General features: G+C 44.5%; 1 protein-coding gene across 2 annotated transcripts in view; it reads right to left on the reverse strand.

Moving 5' to 3' along the window:
- NEK9 (NIMA related kinase 9) overlaps nucleotides 1–20,408 on the reverse strand; it is a 35,836-nt gene that overhangs the window by 8,691 nt on the left and 6,737 nt on the right. For both annotated transcript variants that reach the window (XM_077323255.1, XM_077323256.1), the window contains exons 4-19: nucleotides 19,210–19,280; nucleotides 17,206–17,311; nucleotides 15,118–15,249; nucleotides 14,766–14,876; nucleotides 14,303–14,367; nucleotides 12,039–12,089; nucleotides 9,067–9,259; nucleotides 7,588–7,732; nucleotides 6,742–6,942; nucleotides 6,287–6,333; nucleotides 5,756–5,911; nucleotides 5,251–5,359; nucleotides 4,324–4,485; nucleotides 2,940–3,110; nucleotides 2,705–2,767; nucleotides 27–220 (exon numbers count right to left, since the gene is read on the reverse strand). In XM_077323255.1, coding sequence (XP_077179370.1) covers nucleotides 27–220; nucleotides 2,705–2,767; nucleotides 2,940–3,110; nucleotides 4,324–4,485; nucleotides 5,251–5,359; nucleotides 5,756–5,911; nucleotides 6,287–6,333; nucleotides 6,742–6,942; nucleotides 7,588–7,732; nucleotides 9,067–9,259; nucleotides 12,039–12,089; nucleotides 14,303–14,367; nucleotides 14,766–14,876; nucleotides 15,118–15,249; nucleotides 17,206–17,311; nucleotides 19,210–19,280 — 1,977 coding nt within the window. The remainder of the gene's footprint in view (nucleotides 1–26; nucleotides 221–2,704; nucleotides 2,768–2,939; nucleotides 3,111–4,323; nucleotides 4,486–5,250; nucleotides 5,360–5,755; nucleotides 5,912–6,286; nucleotides 6,334–6,741; nucleotides 6,943–7,587; nucleotides 7,733–9,066; nucleotides 9,260–12,038; nucleotides 12,090–14,302; nucleotides 14,368–14,765; nucleotides 14,877–15,117; nucleotides 15,250–17,205; nucleotides 17,312–19,209; nucleotides 19,281–20,408) is intronic.

Genomic DNA, 20,408 nt, shown 5'->3' on the forward strand with positions numbered 1-20,408 from the left:
AGAAAAATCCATTTAGAAATGGTTACCTTACGCAGCCAGCTGGGGCAAGAGCTGCTGGCAGCAGCACTACAATCTCCAATGTCTTCTGCTGAACTGATACGATCCCCCATTCCACGGTCTGCTTCCATGGTTCCTCTGAAACCCCTGCTGGGATCAGGGGTCTCAGCTTCCCGCTCACTTTCCTCATCTTCTGCTCCTTCAGCTGTACAACTCTGAGCAACTGGCCAAAAACAGGAACATTTCAGCAGAATGTCCTGGTCTAGGAATGCAGATGCTGTCAATTCTCAGGAGAGCCATGATATAAAAAAGAAGGTAATCTCGCTTCTCTGTGGGATAAAGTGTCATTTCACCCTAGCTGGATAAAAATTACAACCCTAGAAGATAAATGTTCAGTTTACACTCTTGACCCTCATGGGGTAACCTAAATTCACCTTCAAAAGGCAAACAAAAGGATGTAAATAAAATCTCTAGTGGTTAAAGAGAGGTAGACTCTAATCTGGAGAACCAGGTTTGATTCCCACTCCTCCATGTGCAGCAAGCTGGGTGACCTTGGGCCAGTTACAGTTCTTGTAGAGCTCTCTAAGCCCCACCTACCCCACAGAGAGTCTTTTGTATGGAGAGGAAGGGAAAGGTGTGTTTGTAAGCTGCTTTGGGTAGTGAAAAGAGGGGTATAAAAAACTCTTCTAAATATGGGGAAAGGCTACTCCTATGTTAAAAGGCAGCCAATTGAACAAAAGAGGTATTTTCTGTGACTCTAGAAGCTGCACAGGTTTATTTTATTGAGATATATACCCCATTTCTCTCCCGACTAGAGACTCAAATCAGTTTACAACATCATTATCCCTATGCTCCATGTTATTCTCATAGCAAGCCCATGAGGTAGGCTGTGTTCATTCTGCATTATGTTTACTTCAGCAATCCAGGGAAGGATTCCTAGCATTTATTAATTGATACTAGAAAATTGGTGAAGCAAGGTGTGCAGATAAGACTTCAAGTGTCAGTGAAAACCTACATGAATCTTATCCAGAGGAACATTTCTAGAAGAAAGTGTTCTGTTCTTCCTGACTGCATAATTAGCAACATAACAAGATGCTATGAAGCAGTAAGTAAGTTAGATTTCATCTATGGTTCTTTGTGGTAATTCCCAGATTTGGAAAATAATAAAATGAAAAACCTGGCCAAAACATTTAGTCCTGAATATTGTGGTGATGTGTCTAATGATCTTGTGGAAGAAATGAAGCATTTGAAGGCTGCCATCCTTTTGTCAACCTGGGACTAGAAGTATTTTCTCTTCAACTTTTAAATACATTTCAAGAACTTATCTTAGCAGACTTATTTCCTAACTGTTGCATATCTGTGAGAATTTACTGCACTCCAATTGTCACTGCTGCCCAAGCAAAACAATTTTGCAGTAGCCTTGAAATGTCAAAAAACTGCCTGAGATTCTCAGTGAGCCAAAGTCATCCGTCATCTTTAGGAACCTCGGCAGTAGAGACACAATATGCCCCAAATTTTTTGACAGAGTTCTCAAACTGTTTGCTAGCCCAAAAGCTCACAAAATACAATGAGCTAGATTACTTCAAATCTGTCTCTTCTTATTTAATGTTTATATGCAAGATGGTTGTTATTTGAAAGTAGATTTGTTTTCTTGAACCATATCTTATTTCAGCATGCACTGTGTAAAACCTGCTCTTCAGTAGTCCTGTCCTTTTTCCTATAACGCTTCTTACCTCATGAACAACTATTCTATTCATGGATGGGAGCACCAAACTGATGCCATTGGGTTTTGATCAGGGCTGTGGGGGTGGCGAGTCCAGGGGCTCATGGTGGCGCTCAGCAGCTCTGCACTGAAATACTTAAAAAATAAATAAATTCTGAAGCCTGGAAATCAGCATTTGCCCATAGGTAGAAGGATCTGCTGGGCTTAAATGGGAGAGGCAGCTTTGATTTTAAAAAAGAAAAGACATTCAACTGGGAAAATACCAGGAATGGCTGGCAGATGCCAAGATATGAAGAACATGCTGTCAAGTTACAACTGACTCATGGCAATCCCTACCACAGGCCATTCCAGGCATAAGATGAGCACATGTGGTCTTCCATTACTTTCCTCTGCACAGCAATCCCAGTCTTCCTTGTTGGTCTCCCATTCATATACTGACCATAGCCCATCCCACTTAGTTTGCAAACTCAGGTAAGCTCATGTCAATCAGGCTGCTAAGATGTGATCTAAGTGAAATTATGTGGCTTCATGAGAAGGCCCAGAGAGCACAAAAGGATGAAGTATATCTTGAGCAAAATCTTAAAATAACCAACTCAAATTAAAACCAAGAAGCTTTAGACCTAGGAAGACAGAGCATAGTACTCATTGCCTCTTTTGTTTTCTCTTTGTTCTTTAATAGGTTGATGATTTTCACAACTACATACCAGTTCTTTTTGCAATCAAGGACTGCAAATACAAGTAAAGTTAATTTTTTTCTTTTTATGGAGTTCTAGTGCTCCACATGCGCCCACATACAGTCTAGCTTAGCATGTATGCCAAGGTTCAAAGAGAAGAAATGGTGTGACTCCTGTCTGGGTTTGAACAGAGAAGCTGCCCAAAGCTTCTAACATCCAAAATAACCTGGAACACATGGATGTCAAGAAAAGCCCGGGTTCTTAATCTGATGAAGAACCTTTAAAGAGCGCAAAAAAAGTGATTACTTACCAGTCCCAATGGACAGGCCACTGCTACTTGAACGAAGGATGGTTTTAGAATTGATCACTTTTTCTGTGGAGAAAGGGATTTTTTTTAAAGTAACAGGCTTCAGAAGAAGCTGAGAAGGCTGACACATGCTGATATATTTCCCTCTGAAAGAATATGGCCACTCTTCCAAGCAACCCCTAGTTAAAGAAGACACATATGCATGGACAGAATCCTGATCGCGTTTTTTTCTACTTACCGACAATTATGATGGTGTGCCAGCCACGGCATGACAGATCAGGAACATAATGCAGGGAGCCAAAAATGGGCCGAGGCCACGATGTGCAAATATCAGAACTATGAGCCCTTTCTGTTGGCGTCATAGCTAAGCGGCCATTGCCACCATTCCCCCAGGCAAAGATATGGTTGTCTAAAGAAGAGAAGACGTCAACCAAAAGTCCATCAGTTCCTACAGCCTTTCAGACACCTTTTGTTTGAATAGCTAGATATTGAAATGCTAATAATTGTCAGTCAGTCAGTAACCTTTTATTGGCATAAAATATGTATAAAACATAAAAATAGGGTTTAAATTTTAACAAAATAATAAAATAGGCCATGGGGTTACATAACCAAACAGATCTTAAAATGATTAAATAAAACTATAAAGGATAAAATACAAGGTAGGCAGCATATTATAAAAGCATCTTAGTTAAAACTCTGGCAACTAAAATGGTTACCTCTGGGTCTTAGTCAGAGAGCAGAAATTGCAAGGTCATAGATTTACTTACAGAAGGCTTGTTTCCCAGCAAAGCAACAAAGCTGTCAACCTGACACTGCTCATATAGAAGAAGAAGAGTTGGTTCTTATATGCCGCTTTTCCCTACCCGAAGGAGGCTCAAAGCGGCTTACAGTCGCCTTCCCATTCCTCTCCCCACAACAGACACAATGTGGGGTAGGTGAGGCTGAGAGAGCCCTGATATCACTGCCCGGTCAGAACAGTTTTATCAGTGCCGTGGCGAGCCCAAGGTCACCCAGCTGGTTGCATGTGGGGGAACGCAGAATCGAACCCGGCTTGCCAGATTAGAAGTCCGCACTCCTAACCACTACACCAAACTGGCTCTAACAAAATGTGTGAGACAGTGTCAGGGCAGCCAGAACCACATGGACAGAGTCTCGCGTGGTATGGGTTACGTTGGAATCTTCCCTGTAAGACCTTTGAGGGGAAAGCATTCATTCATGCCAGGAGAAAAGCTCTTCTCAGGGGTGGGACATCAAGAAGATGCAAATATGTAGACATAATATTTCTCTGCATAGTGATGCCAAAGAATGCTGGTGAGCTGACTCGAGGCTGGGTAAGTATGAGTTCCTGCTGCTCATGGTCTAGTATTCTCTGTTTAATAATCCGGAAGATACATTTTTCTTCCAGAGGTAGTACGGAGTTCAGATCAATGCCAATGGAGACTAATTTTTGTTCAATAATAATTAAGTCCACAACCATTAGATGTACACTCTGACTATACAAATTGTTCCCACTGTCAGAGAGAGTTTCCTGTAATTATCTGCCCTTTTGTGCTGCCATTCTCCAACTAACCATCTTTAGGCCCACAGAAATACATCACCAGCCCACCAGTGGCCATACTCACCATCAGTAGCAGCTATAGTGAACTCATCACCACAGGAAACCCTGATAACCTGCTTTCCCCCAAGGGGTCCTCCAAGCAGATTAATACCCAAACGTTTCTTATAGTCTCCGACACCCAGCTGCCCACACTTGTTGGAACCAAAAGTAAGCAGACGGCCCCGTTCTGAAAAGCAAAACAAAAAATCAGGACAGGAAGGTGCTAAACTTTGCAGGAAAATCCATTGGGCCACACGAATATCAGTGCATGTCATAGTAAGGTAGCGGAAAAACTACCAGTTACGTTGCAACGTCCATTACTGCTACATCACTGGAAGGTTAAGTGTTTTCAATAGCTTTTCCATGAACACTCAGGCCTATGCCTGAAAAGTTCTGAAATTCCACTGCTGTTACTATATGGATACTATATGATGATACTATATGGAACATTCCTTATCATTCTAGGGAACAGAAACCACAGTCAGCCTCACAGCAAGAATTTCAGTGTTCATGGTTCTATACACAGTGGTAGAAACCAGACCATTCTACCAACAATGGTTTATAGCAGTGGTCCCCAACCTGCGGGCCGCAGCCCAGTGCCGGGCCGCGAAGACCATGGCGCCGGGCCGCGGCTCCCTCTCCCCGCAGTAAAAAACTTCCCAGGCCGCAAGCTTGCGGCCCGGGAAGCTTCTTACTGCGGGAGGGCGGGGAGAGGGAATCAGGGCCGGGCCACGCATTCGTGCATGCGTGGCCCATGTGGGTGCGGCCCGCGGGCGCGGCCCGATGCGCGGGCGGTCCCCAGCCTCAGAAAGGTTGGGGACCACTGGTTTATAGAACTAGGCTACACAGCAGATTGAAGATGACACAAGTTAAGATGATTTCAGTAAATCCGCCCTACAGGAAATTAGTGGGACTATACTGCAGGGCTGAATGCCGTTTCAGCAGATCTTACCATCTATAGCAGCTGTGTGTGTCTTTCCTGGGGCAATGGTGCGAATCTTATAGAAAGAGAGCTTCTTGGCCAAAGTGAAGATGGTGGTGTAGGGAATTTCTTGGTAAGCCTAAAGGATGAGAGAAATCAGTGTGACAAATCTAATGCCAGGATCACATGGATCACAAGGATCACAAGATAAGATGCAGGGCTTCAATAAGTCACACAGGTATAGATACAGGTCTTGTTTAGATCAAATTCTAAACTATGTACAGGTTTCTCACAAACAGTCATAATGCAGAACTGAAATAAACTTTCTGCGAGATTTTGTAAATAACACTTGTTCCCCTCCCTCTCTTCTCCTTTTATGGCTCTGACTAGATCCTAAGCAAAACAGACACACTAACTTCCTTGCCATTTCCATTTATTTATATTCCATACTTCTTCCAAAGATGTGGATAGAATGATCCCATAACGCCGCTCCCCCCTCTCTCATTTTCAGTGTAATCCCAGAACTGCTGCTTACATCATGATTAATGATCCCTGAAGTGCATTGGTTCAGGCCCAGCTTGTTGAATTCATTCAGGCCACAAGCTAAGACCTTGCCAGCTTGTGTGAGCAGAAAGGTTCCATCACTGCCACACTGGACTGAGACAATATTGGAGGTCTTCTGAATTTCCACCTACAAAAAGCAACATCAAAGACCATAAGTGAGACACACAAAACATCAATACACCAACAATTCCAGGCAGGAAAGCAGAAACCAAAGCTTCAGCCAGAATACAACAATAGATGCAGAGATATGGACTGATGCACTTAATATCTCAGAAGGTCCACCTGCAGTGCACTGGAATCAACTGATCTTAGAATTAATTTCTTCCATTAGCAACATTTAACCATCTGAATACTACCAAATTGGTAGAAATAACTGTGCCAGATTTACAAAAAATGTTGTTGGACCGTTTTGCTGTCCCATCAAAGAAAAATGCTCCAGACCAGAGATACAGTAAACCTCCTTGAAGCTTGCTACGTATGGCAGAGGACCAGCTAGTGTTACCTTCTGAGGGAGGGAATGATCATCTTCTGAATCCAGCCCTAGGCGTCCTGTATTTGGAAAGACACAATCAGACATAGCCCTTACTCCTCATGCTAAAACCACACTATAGAGAAATGACTGTTCTTTAGAAGGAATTTTGCCCAATTTTGAGGAAACAGGACTGAGGCATTTTTTACAATCAGGGATATAACATTCTATGTTTGATGGAAAACAGTTCTAGTGTCTATTTTTTTTACAATGGACTCCTCTTGAAATCTACAACCTTGGCTCCATGGAAAACTAATCCTTTCACCAACAACTAATATTTTCCAATAGTTTCGCTATGCAACTGCACTGTAGTTACACATTCTGAAACTTGAGAAGTTTCTACGTGTCTTTTGAAGTCTCTGTTCATCTACTTTGTTCCATCGCTCCACCCCCAGTAATAAAGGCTGAAAATAAAATAAATCACAAACCATATTCTCCACAGCCCCACGTGTAGACCTCTCGGTTTCGGGTCAGCACAGCCACATGGTTATCCCCACACGATACCTGCTCCACAGGGTTGTTGAGAAAGAAGTTCAGCTGCTCAGGTTCAAGAACCTCAGAGCCAAAAGCCTTGTCAACCCCTATACAGCCATAGTAGTCAGAGCCAAAGGCAAAGGCCTGACCTTCATCTGCAAAAAAGGATGGGTCAGTTGAATTAGACAGGAAAAGGACCTCATTTTACTTACTAGATGTGCTGAACTAAAAGCCAAAGGCTGCTCGAGGTTATCTGCAACTTTAACACAGCATGGCTAAAATATAACATAACCTAATTCTATCAAACCAAATCATTTATTATCAAATGAGATCAGCTACATGCAGGGACTAGTGGATTCCATATCTACGCAAGTTTCCGTTTCTATAATGGGGCCATGCCTCAGTGGTAGAGCATGTGCTTGGCATGCAGAAAGTGCTTGGCATGCAGAAAGTCCCTGGTTCAACCCCCATCATCTTTCATTAAGTGAATCAGGTAGCAGATAATGTGAAAGCCCACCACTTGGGGGCCTGGAGAGATGCTGCCAAGCAATGATGATCTCAATAGACCAATAGTCTGATTCAGTAAGAGGCAACTTCATGTGTTTATTTTAGCACATTTTTATCCTGCCCTTTCTACAAGGAGCTCTGAGCTCCTTTATAACTAAGGATACATTGTCCCATTTTGCCACTGCCATTATGTTTCATGCTTTCTTGGTAGCAAAGGTCACTTTCTTTTTTTCACAGTTAAAGCTTTCAATTCTACTACAGTCTATAAACTTTGCCATATATTTGCCTCTCACCCGTGATGCACACAGTAAAGTCATCTCCACAAGAGACTTGGCGAATAGCCTTGCCCTGCAGTTTTTCCACATGCTTCGGTTGCCTGTATGAGGCTCTGTCTCCATGCCCCAGTTGGCCATGCAACTTGGTGCCTCCCTGCATGTTCTGTAAAATACAGAAGTAAAGGATACTGAAGGACATTTAGCTAGAATTCCCAGAAACAAATAAAAGAGTATAAGGTTTTTGCAGAGATTTGGAAAGAGCTGCAAATGCAAATGCTGGCAATGCACTCCTCCAGGTGAATGTGGCCAGTGTGGCATAGTGGGTAGGGTACTGGACTAAGACCATGTTCAGATCCCCACTCTGCCATGGAAGATTGCTAGGCAACACCAGACCAAGCACTTGCTTTCTCTAAGCCTAACCTCCCTCATTGGGTTGTTGCTGTGAAAATTAAGTGACAGAGAAGGGAATGGCATAAGCAACTTTGGGATCCTACTGAGGGGAAAGGCAGAGTAGGAATGAGGGGAATAAATAAATAAAATTATTGAGTTCCATAGAATGCTTTTTCAGATGGCCAACCATTGAGGGAGGATTTTCAAAAGGTGGGGGTTATCGCTGGTAGGAGGGAACAGAAAAGCCTTTTGGACCCTGGTCTTGATTGGGCAGGCCACAGGTCAATTTCTCTCTCATGTCTAGTCCTGTCATGAGAATCAACTGACCTCTCAATTGCTGGTTATCACTGGGTTAAATATTCCACAAATCCAAGAATGCCACTGAACCCTTTTATGTCATTATGGTTTCACTTGTTACGAGAGGCAGGAGAAAGGACTGTTTGCTCTCTAAACTTCAGCAAAATCTTCATGAAACTTCTCTCTCTGGCCATGTCCATATAAACACAGCCACCTCTAAGCAGGAAGAATGGCCACATAACTGCCCTTCTACAACTTGTTTTTTTTTTAAGTAGCAATTTTTTCTTTGGCTTTAACTGGGACAACAAGATTATCATACAATTTCAGTTAAAAATGAACACAGTACAGAAATAAAGGAAAAAGGAAAAATAAGTCCATATTTACAGAAATTTACACTATTATCATCACAACGTTTCTTTAAAGTTTCACACTAACTAATTCATTTTATACTGTAACAACAACCATCAACCTTGCTGATTACTCTTAATACCTTTTTTGAGTTGCAGTGATTTGACAATATTTGTTCAGTTAAAGAAATCCCCACTCAGGATTGTGCAACAATACATGGACAGCTGTGTGCTGCATGATGTCAAAATGAAATAAAAACATTCATAAGGCAAATAATTCCTGACACTGAAAATATTAGATACGACATAAGTAAGGCACATTCTTAACGCTTGTACCCAACATCTTCATGTACTGAAAGGCCTCCTTTATTACGTTAATAAGCTGGGAGGGGGTTCAAACACAGTCACTCATTCTACCACTCCATCCTGAGCTTCCCATGTTCTTCCAACACATTTTACTTACCACCCATGTATAGAGCTCCTTCTCCACTGTCACCACTGCAAAGTGAGTGTTTCCTGCACAGACTTGTTGTGCACTGCAGCCACCCTTGATGACATCTAGCTTTTGAGGAGTGGACTTTCCACCTCCCCATACATACACTTCACTAGTGCGTGAAGTCACCACTGCAATGGGAGCCTCATTCATGGTGCTTGATCTATAAAACACAAGGGAGGAAGGAACAGTCAAGGCTGTTCAGCATAAAGCCCATTCCAGGTCCTACAACAGCAGAGGGGCTGGAAGAGAATGAAGAGATCAGACTGTTAAATATATATCCGGAGCAGGAAGACCAGCCAGAGTAACAGATGGTCTTTGGATGACATAGGAAAAAGGGATTGCTAAAGGAAGAGGGGAAGTGGCAGGGAAGCTCCATGTTCATAAGTGTAAGGCGAGCCACACGGGAGGAGGGAGAATCCCAGCTTCAAGAATAGGCTAAAGGGGTCTGAATTTGCCGGGGCTGAGGGGGAAAGATCTTAAGAGTTGCAGTGGACAACTCAATGAAAGTGTCAACTCAGTGTGCTGCAGCAGTGAAAAACAGAGATTATTACAGAAGGCATTGAAAATAAAAGGGCTGATATTGGTACTGCCACTACACAGATCGATCGTGCAGTCTCATTTGGGGTACTGTGTACAGTTCTGGTCCCCATATTTCAAAAAAGACACTGCAGAGCTAGAAAAAGTACAGAGGAGGTGTATTAGGGGGTTACCTGACCCAGAAAGCCCAGGCAAATCCAATCCTATCAGATCTCGAAATCTAAGCAGGGTCAGCCCTGGGTAGCACTTTGAAGAGTGACCACCAATGAATATTGTTTTTAAATAAGGAACTATTGGTGTAGTATGATTAGCATTTTTCCTGTTCATAACCTAGTTTTATGCCAATAAAGTTACTGTGCATATGAATATCAGGGTTGTGACATGGGGGCAGGCAATGGCAAATCACTTCCTAACATTACTTGTCTGGCAATCAGACAATTGTGGGATATCCTGGCTGTATCTACACATGCCATACAATAAATACATAAATAATAGGGGGTTGAAGAACCTTTCCTATGATGAAAGGCTGGAGACATTTCAGTTTAGAAAAGACGCCAGAAAGGGGGACCTGATAGAGGTTTATAAAATGATGCGTGGAGTGAAGACAGTGGAGGAAGAGAATTTTTTCTCCCTCTCACAAAATAGTAGGACTTAAGAGCATCCAATGAAGCTGATGGGCAGTAGATTCAGGACAAGCAAATAGAAGTACTTGGTGTAGTGGTTAAGAGCAGTGGCTTCTAATCTGGTGAGCCAGGTTTGATTCTCCGCTCCTACTCCATATGCAGTCAGCTGGGTGACCTTGGGTTCACTACAGCACTGATAGAGCTGTTCTAACCAAACAGTAGTAATCAGGGCTCTCTCAGCCTCACTACCTCACAGGGTGTCTGTTGTGGGGAGAGGAAAGGGAAGGGGATTGTAAGCCGCTTTGAGACTCTTCCTGGTAAAGAAAAGCAGCATATAAAGACCAACTTTTCTTCTTCTTTACACAGAGAGTGACTAAAATGTGGAATTAACTGCCAGAGAATGCAGTGATGGTCACAGGAATAAGCAGCTTTAAAAGTGTTTAGGTTTATCAGTGGCTACTAGCCACGGGGAATTTCCACATTCAGAGGCACTAAGCCTGAATCTCAGAGCCAGGAGGCAACATTAGGTCTCAGCTTCTGTTACTAGCCCTAACTAGATGGCCATAGGATATGCTGGTCTAGATGGACCACTGGACCAATCAAGCAGGGCTTTTCTTGCATAATGTTCTTATTTTGCATAGAAAGTCTGGTGACTTTTTTTGCTATTGGGAAAAAATACTTATTCAAAGGCTACATAGATAGTTCAAGAACAGATGAGCAAAATAGCAGAAAGTATCACCAATGTATTCAGATTAAAACTGCAATCTAATCTGATGACACATACAAGGTTTCTGAATTTCTCCAATTACTGATATGAGCAAAAATTATGAATAAGTAACAGTATACAGTCTTGTCCAGAAAATTACCATCTTCTAAATGTTTACACACAAGCAAAAAATAAAGGATGACTGTAGACTGCATCATAATTGTAATTTATTATCTGATCTACATATTTCTGGTATGGCTTGGAGGAGGAGCGTGTCTCATGGCTTAATTGCTACTCAGTGCTTAACACCCACTCAGGGCAGCAGTCCTGCCCCTGAGTGCCTCCTCCTCCAAATGGCTTGCCTGTCTGCCCAGTGACCTTCCATCCCCCATCCCTGACCACCTCCTCCTCCTTCCACTTCCCTCCAAGGCTCAGAGGCTGCAGATCCCTCCTGCGTGAGACCTGCCCCTGCAGTTGAGTTCCATAACAGCTGCCTGCAGCCTGTCCAGGTCCTGGGGGAAGGGGGAGGCCGTCTGCAGAGTTCTTCCACTCCACCCCCCCTAATCTAACTCCCATTGTATTCCTGAATGCAACAGGGCAGGCCCCTAGTTGTTATTATAAAATCATACAGCTGTTGAATTAATAGGTAAAGCAGACAGAATGCAATTTGGTAGGAGGTCATTTCAAGTTTAGGGTGACTGGTAAAAAGGACAACCATAAATTTTATGAAATGATCATTATCACATCCTATAAAATCATACATCGAAAATGTCATTAAACCTAACATTGTTTCACTGTTATTTCCAAACAAGCAAGGAATGAATCCTATCAGACTAGGGCCACTGGCTCTTGGCTGGGGAATTCCTGAAGATTTTAAGGGTGGAGTCTGGGGATTGTCCCACAGTAAATCTACACTCCAAAGCAGCCATTTTTTTCCCATGGGAACTGATCTCTGTTGCTTTGAGAGCAGCTGTAAGTCCAGGAGATCTCCAACACTACCCAGAGGTTGGCAACCCTACTAAGGACTGATTTTTCTTCAGTGTCACTCAACACACAAAAACCTCCCATCTTACCTTGGTCGCTTGTTTGGGCCATTAAGCAGTGCAACTTTCTCCTCCATCTCCCTGCCAGAAGAAAGAATAAACATTACAAAAGAACCAGCAACCGTCTGTTGCTACTGTGCTTCTCATAGAAGATCAGAACGGGCTTGTTCAACACCACAAGCCACACAGAGGAATCACTTCCTCTGTGGTGGACTGGTGCTCCACCATCAAGTGGTGAAATATGAGCAAACCTCAGTGACCGTGCCATCCTGTAACAGCTTGCTGTGCTCCCTGAAATCCTGCTCCTAGGGTGCCAGTGAAAACAAAGTGCAGCCCTACTGTGGGAATGAGGAAACAGCAAAAGTCTTATGTAAGTGCAACACAGCATTCATTTATGCTTCTTACATTAGACGTCAAGTCTTTACACATAAAGAAAGAGGTGGAGGGATGGATGAGTGAAAAAAAGCACCATGCAGTGAATTTGAAGATGTTCCCCCTAATCTGCAGACGTCATCCAGGATGTTCCTTTCAGTAGGCTAACAGTGGAGCTCTAGCAATGTGTTTGCAGCAGATATGCACAGATGGGGAGAGGAGTGTTAAGTACCCCCCTTACTTTTCCTTTGCCACCCCACCCTCATCTGTTTTTCATCTCCAGCAAATTTAGTTGGGAAAGTAAGCTGGGAGAATACAGGAGACATGGCAAGTGAGAAAAGTTATACACAAACACATTCTTCTGTAAATGCTGTTTCCCTACCACTTTGTATGCTGACGGAAAACACTGGTTGTTGAATTGTGCTTGGTGCCCAGTATGTAATTCTAGCCCCATTGTCCTTTTGACAATCAGATGCCCTGATATTTAGTGAATTTTCATTATCATCTTTAACCCGCTCCTAGCGGAGCGGATTAAATAATTTGGTAAGGGCCCCGAGGGCGGGCCCTGTCCGTGATGAGGAAGGGTGCTGATAGGCCCCTTCCCCCAGACTGACAATCGGAGGGCCCAATGGGCAGGTGCGAAGCGCCTGCCCATTGGGCCCTCTGATTGTCAGTCCGGCGGCATGGGACCAATTGTGAGCCGCGTACACTGCGGCTCGCAATTGGTCCCTTGCTGCTGGATTGACTAATCGGGAGGCACTTTGCGCCTCCCAATCCGGCCCCCCCTTCCAGCTTGCCTGCATGTGGCTGACTGGCCGCCACCATTTCCTCTCTTGCATTCTGGCTGGCCGGTCGCTGCCTCACAGCACGCCCAGGAAGGGCCAGCCACCACAGCCCTGCCGCCGCCTCCTCCGCAACACCTGGCCCCGGCCCGCGCCACAACCTGCCGTAGCAGCGGCCAGCAACAGCGGCGCCCGCGGCTGCGGTGCCAGCCCCTGCACCGCACGCACACGGCCCGCCCGGCCTCGGACACTCCAGACACACTTACAGCGCCAGATGGAAGGCTGAGTCAACCTTGAGTCTGCTGCTAGGATCGAACTTCCAGCCTCATGGGCAGAGCTTTCAGACTGCATGACTGATGCCTTACCACTCTGCACCACAAGAGGCTCTATTATCCCCATATGAAGGTTTATTGTACTTCTATAACAGGGGTTATACGAGCCTCTTGTGGCGCAGAGTGGTAAGGCAGCAGACATGCAGTCTGAAAGCTTTGCCCATGAGGCTGGGAGTTTGATCCCAGCAGCCGACTCAAGGTTGGCTCAGCCTTCCATCCTTCCGAGGTCGGTAAAATGAGTACCCAGCTTGCTGGAGGGTAAACGGTAATGACTGGGGAAGGCACTGGCAAACCACCCCGTATTGAGTCTGCCATGAAAACGCTGGAGGGTGTCACCCAAAGGGTCAGACATGACCCAGTGCTTGCACAAGGGGATACCTTTACCTTTTATAACAGGGGTAGGCAAACTGTGGCCCTCCAAATGTCCATGGACAGCAATTCCCACGAGCCCCTGCCAGCATTTGCCCGTGGGAAACAGGGCCCGTGGGAATTGTAATCCATGGACATCTGGAGGGCCACAATTTGCCTACCCCTGCTCTATAATGTAAGACAAGAGCTGAGATTCTGTGTTTAGATTTTTAAATTGCTAGTACAATCAAAAATCCCTTTGTTTCTTGCAAGACCTGACTTTTTCAGAGACATCCTCCGAGGACTCTTGAATAACAGCCCTTCTTCTGCCCTTCGAAATAGCATTTCAGACTCCAAGGCAAAACTGAACTAGGGTCCCCCACTAGGGAGAAATAGAGTATAAATGAAGTAAATTAAAAAACGAAGACTCGTGATGTTCAAGATATGTGTGACCGCTTACCTCCTGCGTAAGCTGAGAAGGGGACAATCAAGGAGCTCATCTGCAGTAGGCCTCTTCTCAGGATCCTGAAAGAGGTGAGGGACAGGTCACTCCCTAAGGAAAGGGATCATTTTTTAAACAATGAAGTCTTAGGGCATAACAGCTAACCACAGTCTTGTGACCTCTTTCCATTTTCCAAAAAGCTAAAGAATGAAAGTTATTAGGCAGAATGTGAAAAGTTAAACTAGCATATTTAAGCTGTGCAGACTGAGCTTTCCAAAGTCAAGGGCACTGGGGTGGCTGCTTTCTTGTTGCTAGGGTTCTTGGACAGCTAAGAATACAAAATCAAAGTATTAAGAGTTCACAGGCACAAAAGGCCAAGAAATTTACATCCCTAATCTTTGAAGGCTACCCAAGACCAGTCTCCCTCACTCTAAAGACATGTATTATAAACACCAAAGCAGGCAGCAGTTATCTCACCCACCTGATCAAGGCAGGAATGCACCATCTGAATGAGATCCAGAGAATACACACTGGAATCAACCTCCATGGCTCGGTTTCCTTGCACAATCTTCACACAGAGGTTCAAAGGATTCTAAAAGGAAATAATGAAATAAGAGAAGCTATTATCTATCATTCTAAGTAGGCAAGTAGGACATCAGCAAGAGGGTTCAGGACTACTGCCCTAGTACCCCTAAAGAGGAGATTTCCAATACACCTAGATCTCTCACTTCATACATTTGCCACACTGGGTTAGTCTTTCCCAACCAACACACACAGGCAAAGCAAGAGACAAAATTAAGAGAAAACTATGCAGCATCAGAGCTGTGACTTACGGTAGCATCAAAAGTTCTCTTCAGTGTGAGGAGCTCAAAAGCAACACAGCCAACTGCCCAGATATCAGATTTGAAGTTGTATTTTACTCCCTGGCAGAGCTCAGGAGACATGTAGTATGGGGTTCCTACCAACTACACAAAAGCAAATATTAGAGATATTCTATCCAAATTCTTATCTTGTCATCACTAGTCATACCTTAAGTTACAGGAGTTGTTATATTACTCCTGCAACTGCCATGTTTCCTGTTTTAAATATAACCTCCATCCAACCCCAAAACATGATTAGTTTTTAAGATTGTGATGTTATAACTAACTACTGGGTATTACAATCCTGTTAACAACTGGCAAATTGCCTTTCAGTTATCGAATGTGTGTAACCAACTGGAGATGCACTATGAATAATACTAGAAATTAAGCCCGCTGTAGAAGGAAGACAGCGGGTGCTAGAGAATGGGGAGGCAGACTGTAGGCAAAGAAGGAAGAAGAGGAAAGGAGGTATGAGAGGGAGAAAGGGCAAGGGATGGTTGAAGGGATGGGTAGAAGGGAGAAAGAAAGGAAGTAAAGGAGAAAGACAGGAAGCAAGTGAGAGGGAGAGACAGAGAGACAGGAAGGAGAAGGAGAAATAGAGGAAGTCAGGAAGTAAGAAGGAAGAAAGGAAAGCAGGCAGAGAGGAATGTGAAATGGGAGGGGACAGGGTGTGTGTGAAGGGTGGGGGGGGAATCGTGGGGGGGGAATCGGGAGGGGGAGATGGGCAGGAAAGAGGGGGGTAGAGAGGAGTGTGCATGGATGTGTGGGGTGGGGGAAGGGGTGGGAGAGTGCCATGGGTGGGTAGCTCTGTGTGTGTGTGTGCGCGTGCGTACCTGTGGGGGTGGGGAAGCGGCGGCAGTACGATGGGGGGGGGCGGCCAGTGGGGTTTGTGTGTGCGTGCGTGTGTGTCTCTGTGGGGGCGGGGAAGCAGCAGCGGGGCGATGGGGGGGGGTTGTGTGTGTGTGTGTGAGGGGGGTTGTGTGTGTGTGTGTCTTGGTGAGGGGAAGCCAGCAGGGGGGGGGACTCACCGTCGGGGAAGGCTCCTTCTCTTTGTGTGCAGTGAGTCCCCGGCTGGGCAAAGCGAGGCTGGGCTAAGCGGCCAATGGGGAGCTGGGCTTTGCGCGGCTCCCCATTGGCCGCTTGGCCCTGGAGTGACACACGGAGGGCCCAATTAGGAGCCGCTTTGCGGCTCCTGATTGGGCCCTCGGAGTTTTTATCTTGGACAGAGCCCGCCCTTTCTCCTCCCCCTTAGGGCTTACTCTTTTATTTATTCCGCTCCACAGGAGCGGTTAAAGATTGCAATGAAAATAAATGGCTAAATGCATGAAAAAGGAAACCTAATGAAGGTTAAGGAATGACTTATAAACTAAACATAATAGGAGACCAACAACACAATGAGGTCAGATAGTACACGATATGTAGAAATGTAAGATATGTAGGGATTTGCAAGTGCAAGCTTGGGTGCCAAGGGAAATATCATAAACTTAGATGGCCTGACCTACCTAACCTTTTGGATGCATCATGTACTACTTGGCTTAGATCAGTTTCAGTTATTTCATTTGAGGTATACTGTGGAAAGATCATTCGGTTTCACAGCGATAATGAAATAGGACAGACCCTGCTCTCGATGATTCCATGTGCCTCTGCTTTTTTTTCATTTTTCTTTTTGTAAAAGGACACCTAAAATATTACAGGTATATATGGCAGACAAATACAACACCAGTATATTTGTCAGGAAGTAGGGACTGGTAACCATTCCAAGCCAAAAGAACTGAATTACATACTGAAAGGAAGAAAATAACTCCTTTAATATTGCTACATTTCTTGGTTTGGAAAATTATATCTCAGTCTAATCACCTATTAATATTTTTAGAATAAGATACATTTTCCACCAGCAGATCTGTACAATAAAATAGTCTGTAAATGTTGATGAGAAAACCCAAAAGGGAAATATGGAAAGAAACCAAAATCAAGCCATCATGACTCAAATTTTGCCCACACATACAGCATCCCAAAGGGGAGTAGGAAGAATATTCTCTCAAACTCAGGGCGGGCACTTACCGTCTCAGCCATGGAATACTCAGAGTTCAACTTTTTCGCCAGACCGTAATCCCCCAGTTTTATGAGGTTTGCTTTAGTGAGGAAGATATTCAATGTTTTTATATCTCTACAGAAGGAGAAAAAAAAAAGAATGAAAAGTTTGACACAATTCTTTAGTTCACCATGCTTAGGACTTGCATTGTGCCATTTCATCTTTTGTTAATTTTATTCTTATAGGTTTAATTTAATTCCTCTCCATGGTTAGAGCATCTCTTGAGTTTCACTGCAAAAAAGTGAACGGAACATGTGAACGGAAACAAAAATAAAACTCATGTAACTCTACATGTAGTTTTATATCAATTAATAGTTTTGTTTCACATAATTTCTGTTTTAAAGACACAAGCCAATTCAGAGGTTGGTTCCATCCTTGCTATTTCCTGTTCAAGTTAAGAGTTGGTTCTCTGCTTAAAATTCTGGAAAGCTGCTGCCAGGCAGTGTAGATAATACTGAGCTAGATGGACCAGTTGTCTGTACATAAGGCAGCTTGAGAGAAAGGATTTTCCCAGCAACTGCAACAAAAGATTTCTTTTAACTGGGATCTTCCGTAAATAAGACACTGCCATATGCGCTATCGCTATATGGATTTTGGGCAAACTGGATAACCATTTTACACTCCCCTGCACCAGGAAGTTCGATTTTGATGCTCAGATGTTTGGAGCAAACCATTTGCATAATTTAATGCACTGACCGCCAGGAATTTGAGGGTGATCTTTGACACCCCGCATACCATGGAGGCTCAGATCACAAAGGTAGCCCGCACGGCATTTTTCCACCTGCGCCAAGATCGGCTACTAGAGCCCTACCTGTTCTCGGACCACTTGACCACAGTGATCCATGCAATGGTCACTTCCAGACTGGACTTATGTAACTCGCTCTACACAGGACTACCCTTGGCTTTGACCCGGAAACTTCAGCTGATATACAAACAAACAATATGCCTTCTGTAATAACTAGTGTTGAGTGTTATTATCTTGTCGTTATAAAGAAGCTAAACTTAACAATGTACTAACAGTATGCAAACAAATCACATCTACAACATCTTTATAAGTTACAGCTGAAAAATTCCACTTCCCACTAGGCTTACAGAAGCAAAACAGGGCATTCTCAAAGTAGTGAGAGTGAAAGAAGAGTTGGTTCTTATATGCCACTTTTCTCTACCTGTAGGAGGCTCAAAGCGGCTTACAGTTGCCTTCCCTTTCCTCTCCCCACAACAGACACCCTGTGATGTAGATGAGGCTGAGAAAGCCCTGATATTATTGCTTGGTCAGAACAGCTTTATCAGCGCCATGGCAAGCCCAAGGTCACCCAGCTGGCTGCATGTAGGGGAGTGCAGAATCGAACCCGGCGTGCCAAATTAGAAGTCCGCACTCCTAACCACTACACCAAACTGGTTAGGGGGAGCTGGAGTGAGAACTGTTTCACAAGCGGTTGTTCTTAATCTCTATCTCACAAAAGGTCACTGTTTTCTTGGGGTTCAGTCTCCCTCAGCATCATAGAGTCTGGTTACACAGAGTTTCATGAGAAAGTGACTCAGGAAAGCACCTATATCCGTCATGCACATAAACTGCATCAGACTATTTTCTTTCCAGTGTTGTTGTTTCACCAATTTTTATATTTCTTGTAAGTACTTTATCCAGAAAACTAGCATCTCATCGACAAACATTTTCTCTGTCAATCATATTTGCCCCATGGAGGGGTGCTGGAATTGCTGCAGCCACGTGCTGAGCTTCCTACCTCTTGTAAATATATGCAGTGAATAAGGAACGCAAGCAACTTCATTCAGCACTGACACAAATAGAAGAAAATGACAGTCCTTCAAAGACCATGAACACAAAATTCCTATCTCTTTTCGCTTTTTACCAGAGGAAAGAAGTTCTGCATCAGAAGGAGAAACAAGGCTTTCAAGCAGGTCTTACTTTCAGAAACTAGATCACTACTAGCTCTAGCTTCATGAAATGCATCTACCTGTGAAGTATTCCTTCTCTGTGGATGCAGCTCACCGCTGATACAATTTGAAATAAGTACCACACCACCATCTGCAAAGAGAAAACCTTTGAGTAAAACAAAAATATTAATCTTTCTTATGGAAATTAACAGACTGCAGGGAAACTGGTCTCTTAAGATCTCAATGCTGTGATCCTTTTCCCAGAATAATCTCTCCCAAAAAATTTGCTCACGTGGCCTGCAAGATGCAGGGCAAGAAGCGCTGAAGAAATTGGTAACTTAATATTAAAAATAATTAGGACTGACGGCTGCTAACCTTTCAGGACAGCTGGGAAGCAAAAAGGTCTTTATGAATCTTTGTTTGGGTCCTGCATATGTTTAGAAGCTCATATCTATACTTGTTTCTGAAGAAGCTTTGTTTTGTATTCTATCATTTATTACTGCTAGATCTGAGAGGTACACTGCATATCTTTCTCTGTTCTCTGTTATTTAGTTACTAGGTGGAAAGCCCCCTCCCCGGCAAAGCCTTCACGAGGCGAAGGTTCCCCGGGGCCTGGCAGTCCCGCGGCCAGATGTGCCACGCTCCCCACCCCCCTTGTGGCGGGCGGCGCACGGCGTGGGGAGAAGACCATGGCTGGTGAGTCGGGGCCGTGGCTCATGGGCGGGAAAGGAACAGGGCTGCCGCGTCCCTGCTCCTTTCCTCAGCGCGAAGGGACCCCGGCCGGCGGACTTACCTGCGAGGAAGCCTCTTCCCTTGGCTCGGAGACTCCCTGGCCAGGCCAGCCGAGGCCGGGCCAAGCAGCCACTGGGGAGCCGTGCTTCACGGCTCCTGATTGGCCCCTGCGAGTTTTTATCATGGACTTGGCCCACCCCTTCTCCTCCCCTTTACCCCTTTGTTGTTGTTATGTGCGAAGTCATGTCCGACCCATCGCGACCCCATGGACAATGATCCTCCAGGCCTTCCTGTCCTCTACCATTCCCCGGAGTCCATTTAAGCTTGCACCTACTGCTTCAGTGACTCCATCCAGCCACCTCATTCTCTGTCGTCCCCTTCTTCTTTTGCCCTCGATCGCTCCCAGCATTAAGCTCTTCTCCAGGGAGTCCTTCCTTCTTATGAAGTGGCCAAAGTATTTGAGTTTCATCTTCAGGATCTGGCCTTCTAAAGAGCAGTCAGGGCTGATCTCCTCTAGGACTGACCGGTTTGTTCGCCTTGCAGTCCA

Source organism: Paroedura picta, chromosome 2 (assembly GCF_049243985.1).
Source record: "Paroedura picta isolate Pp20150507F chromosome 2, Ppicta_v3.0, whole genome shotgun sequence".
In the NCBI taxonomy this organism is placed as follows: Eukaryota; Metazoa; Chordata; class Lepidosauria; order Squamata; family Gekkonidae; genus Paroedura; species Paroedura picta.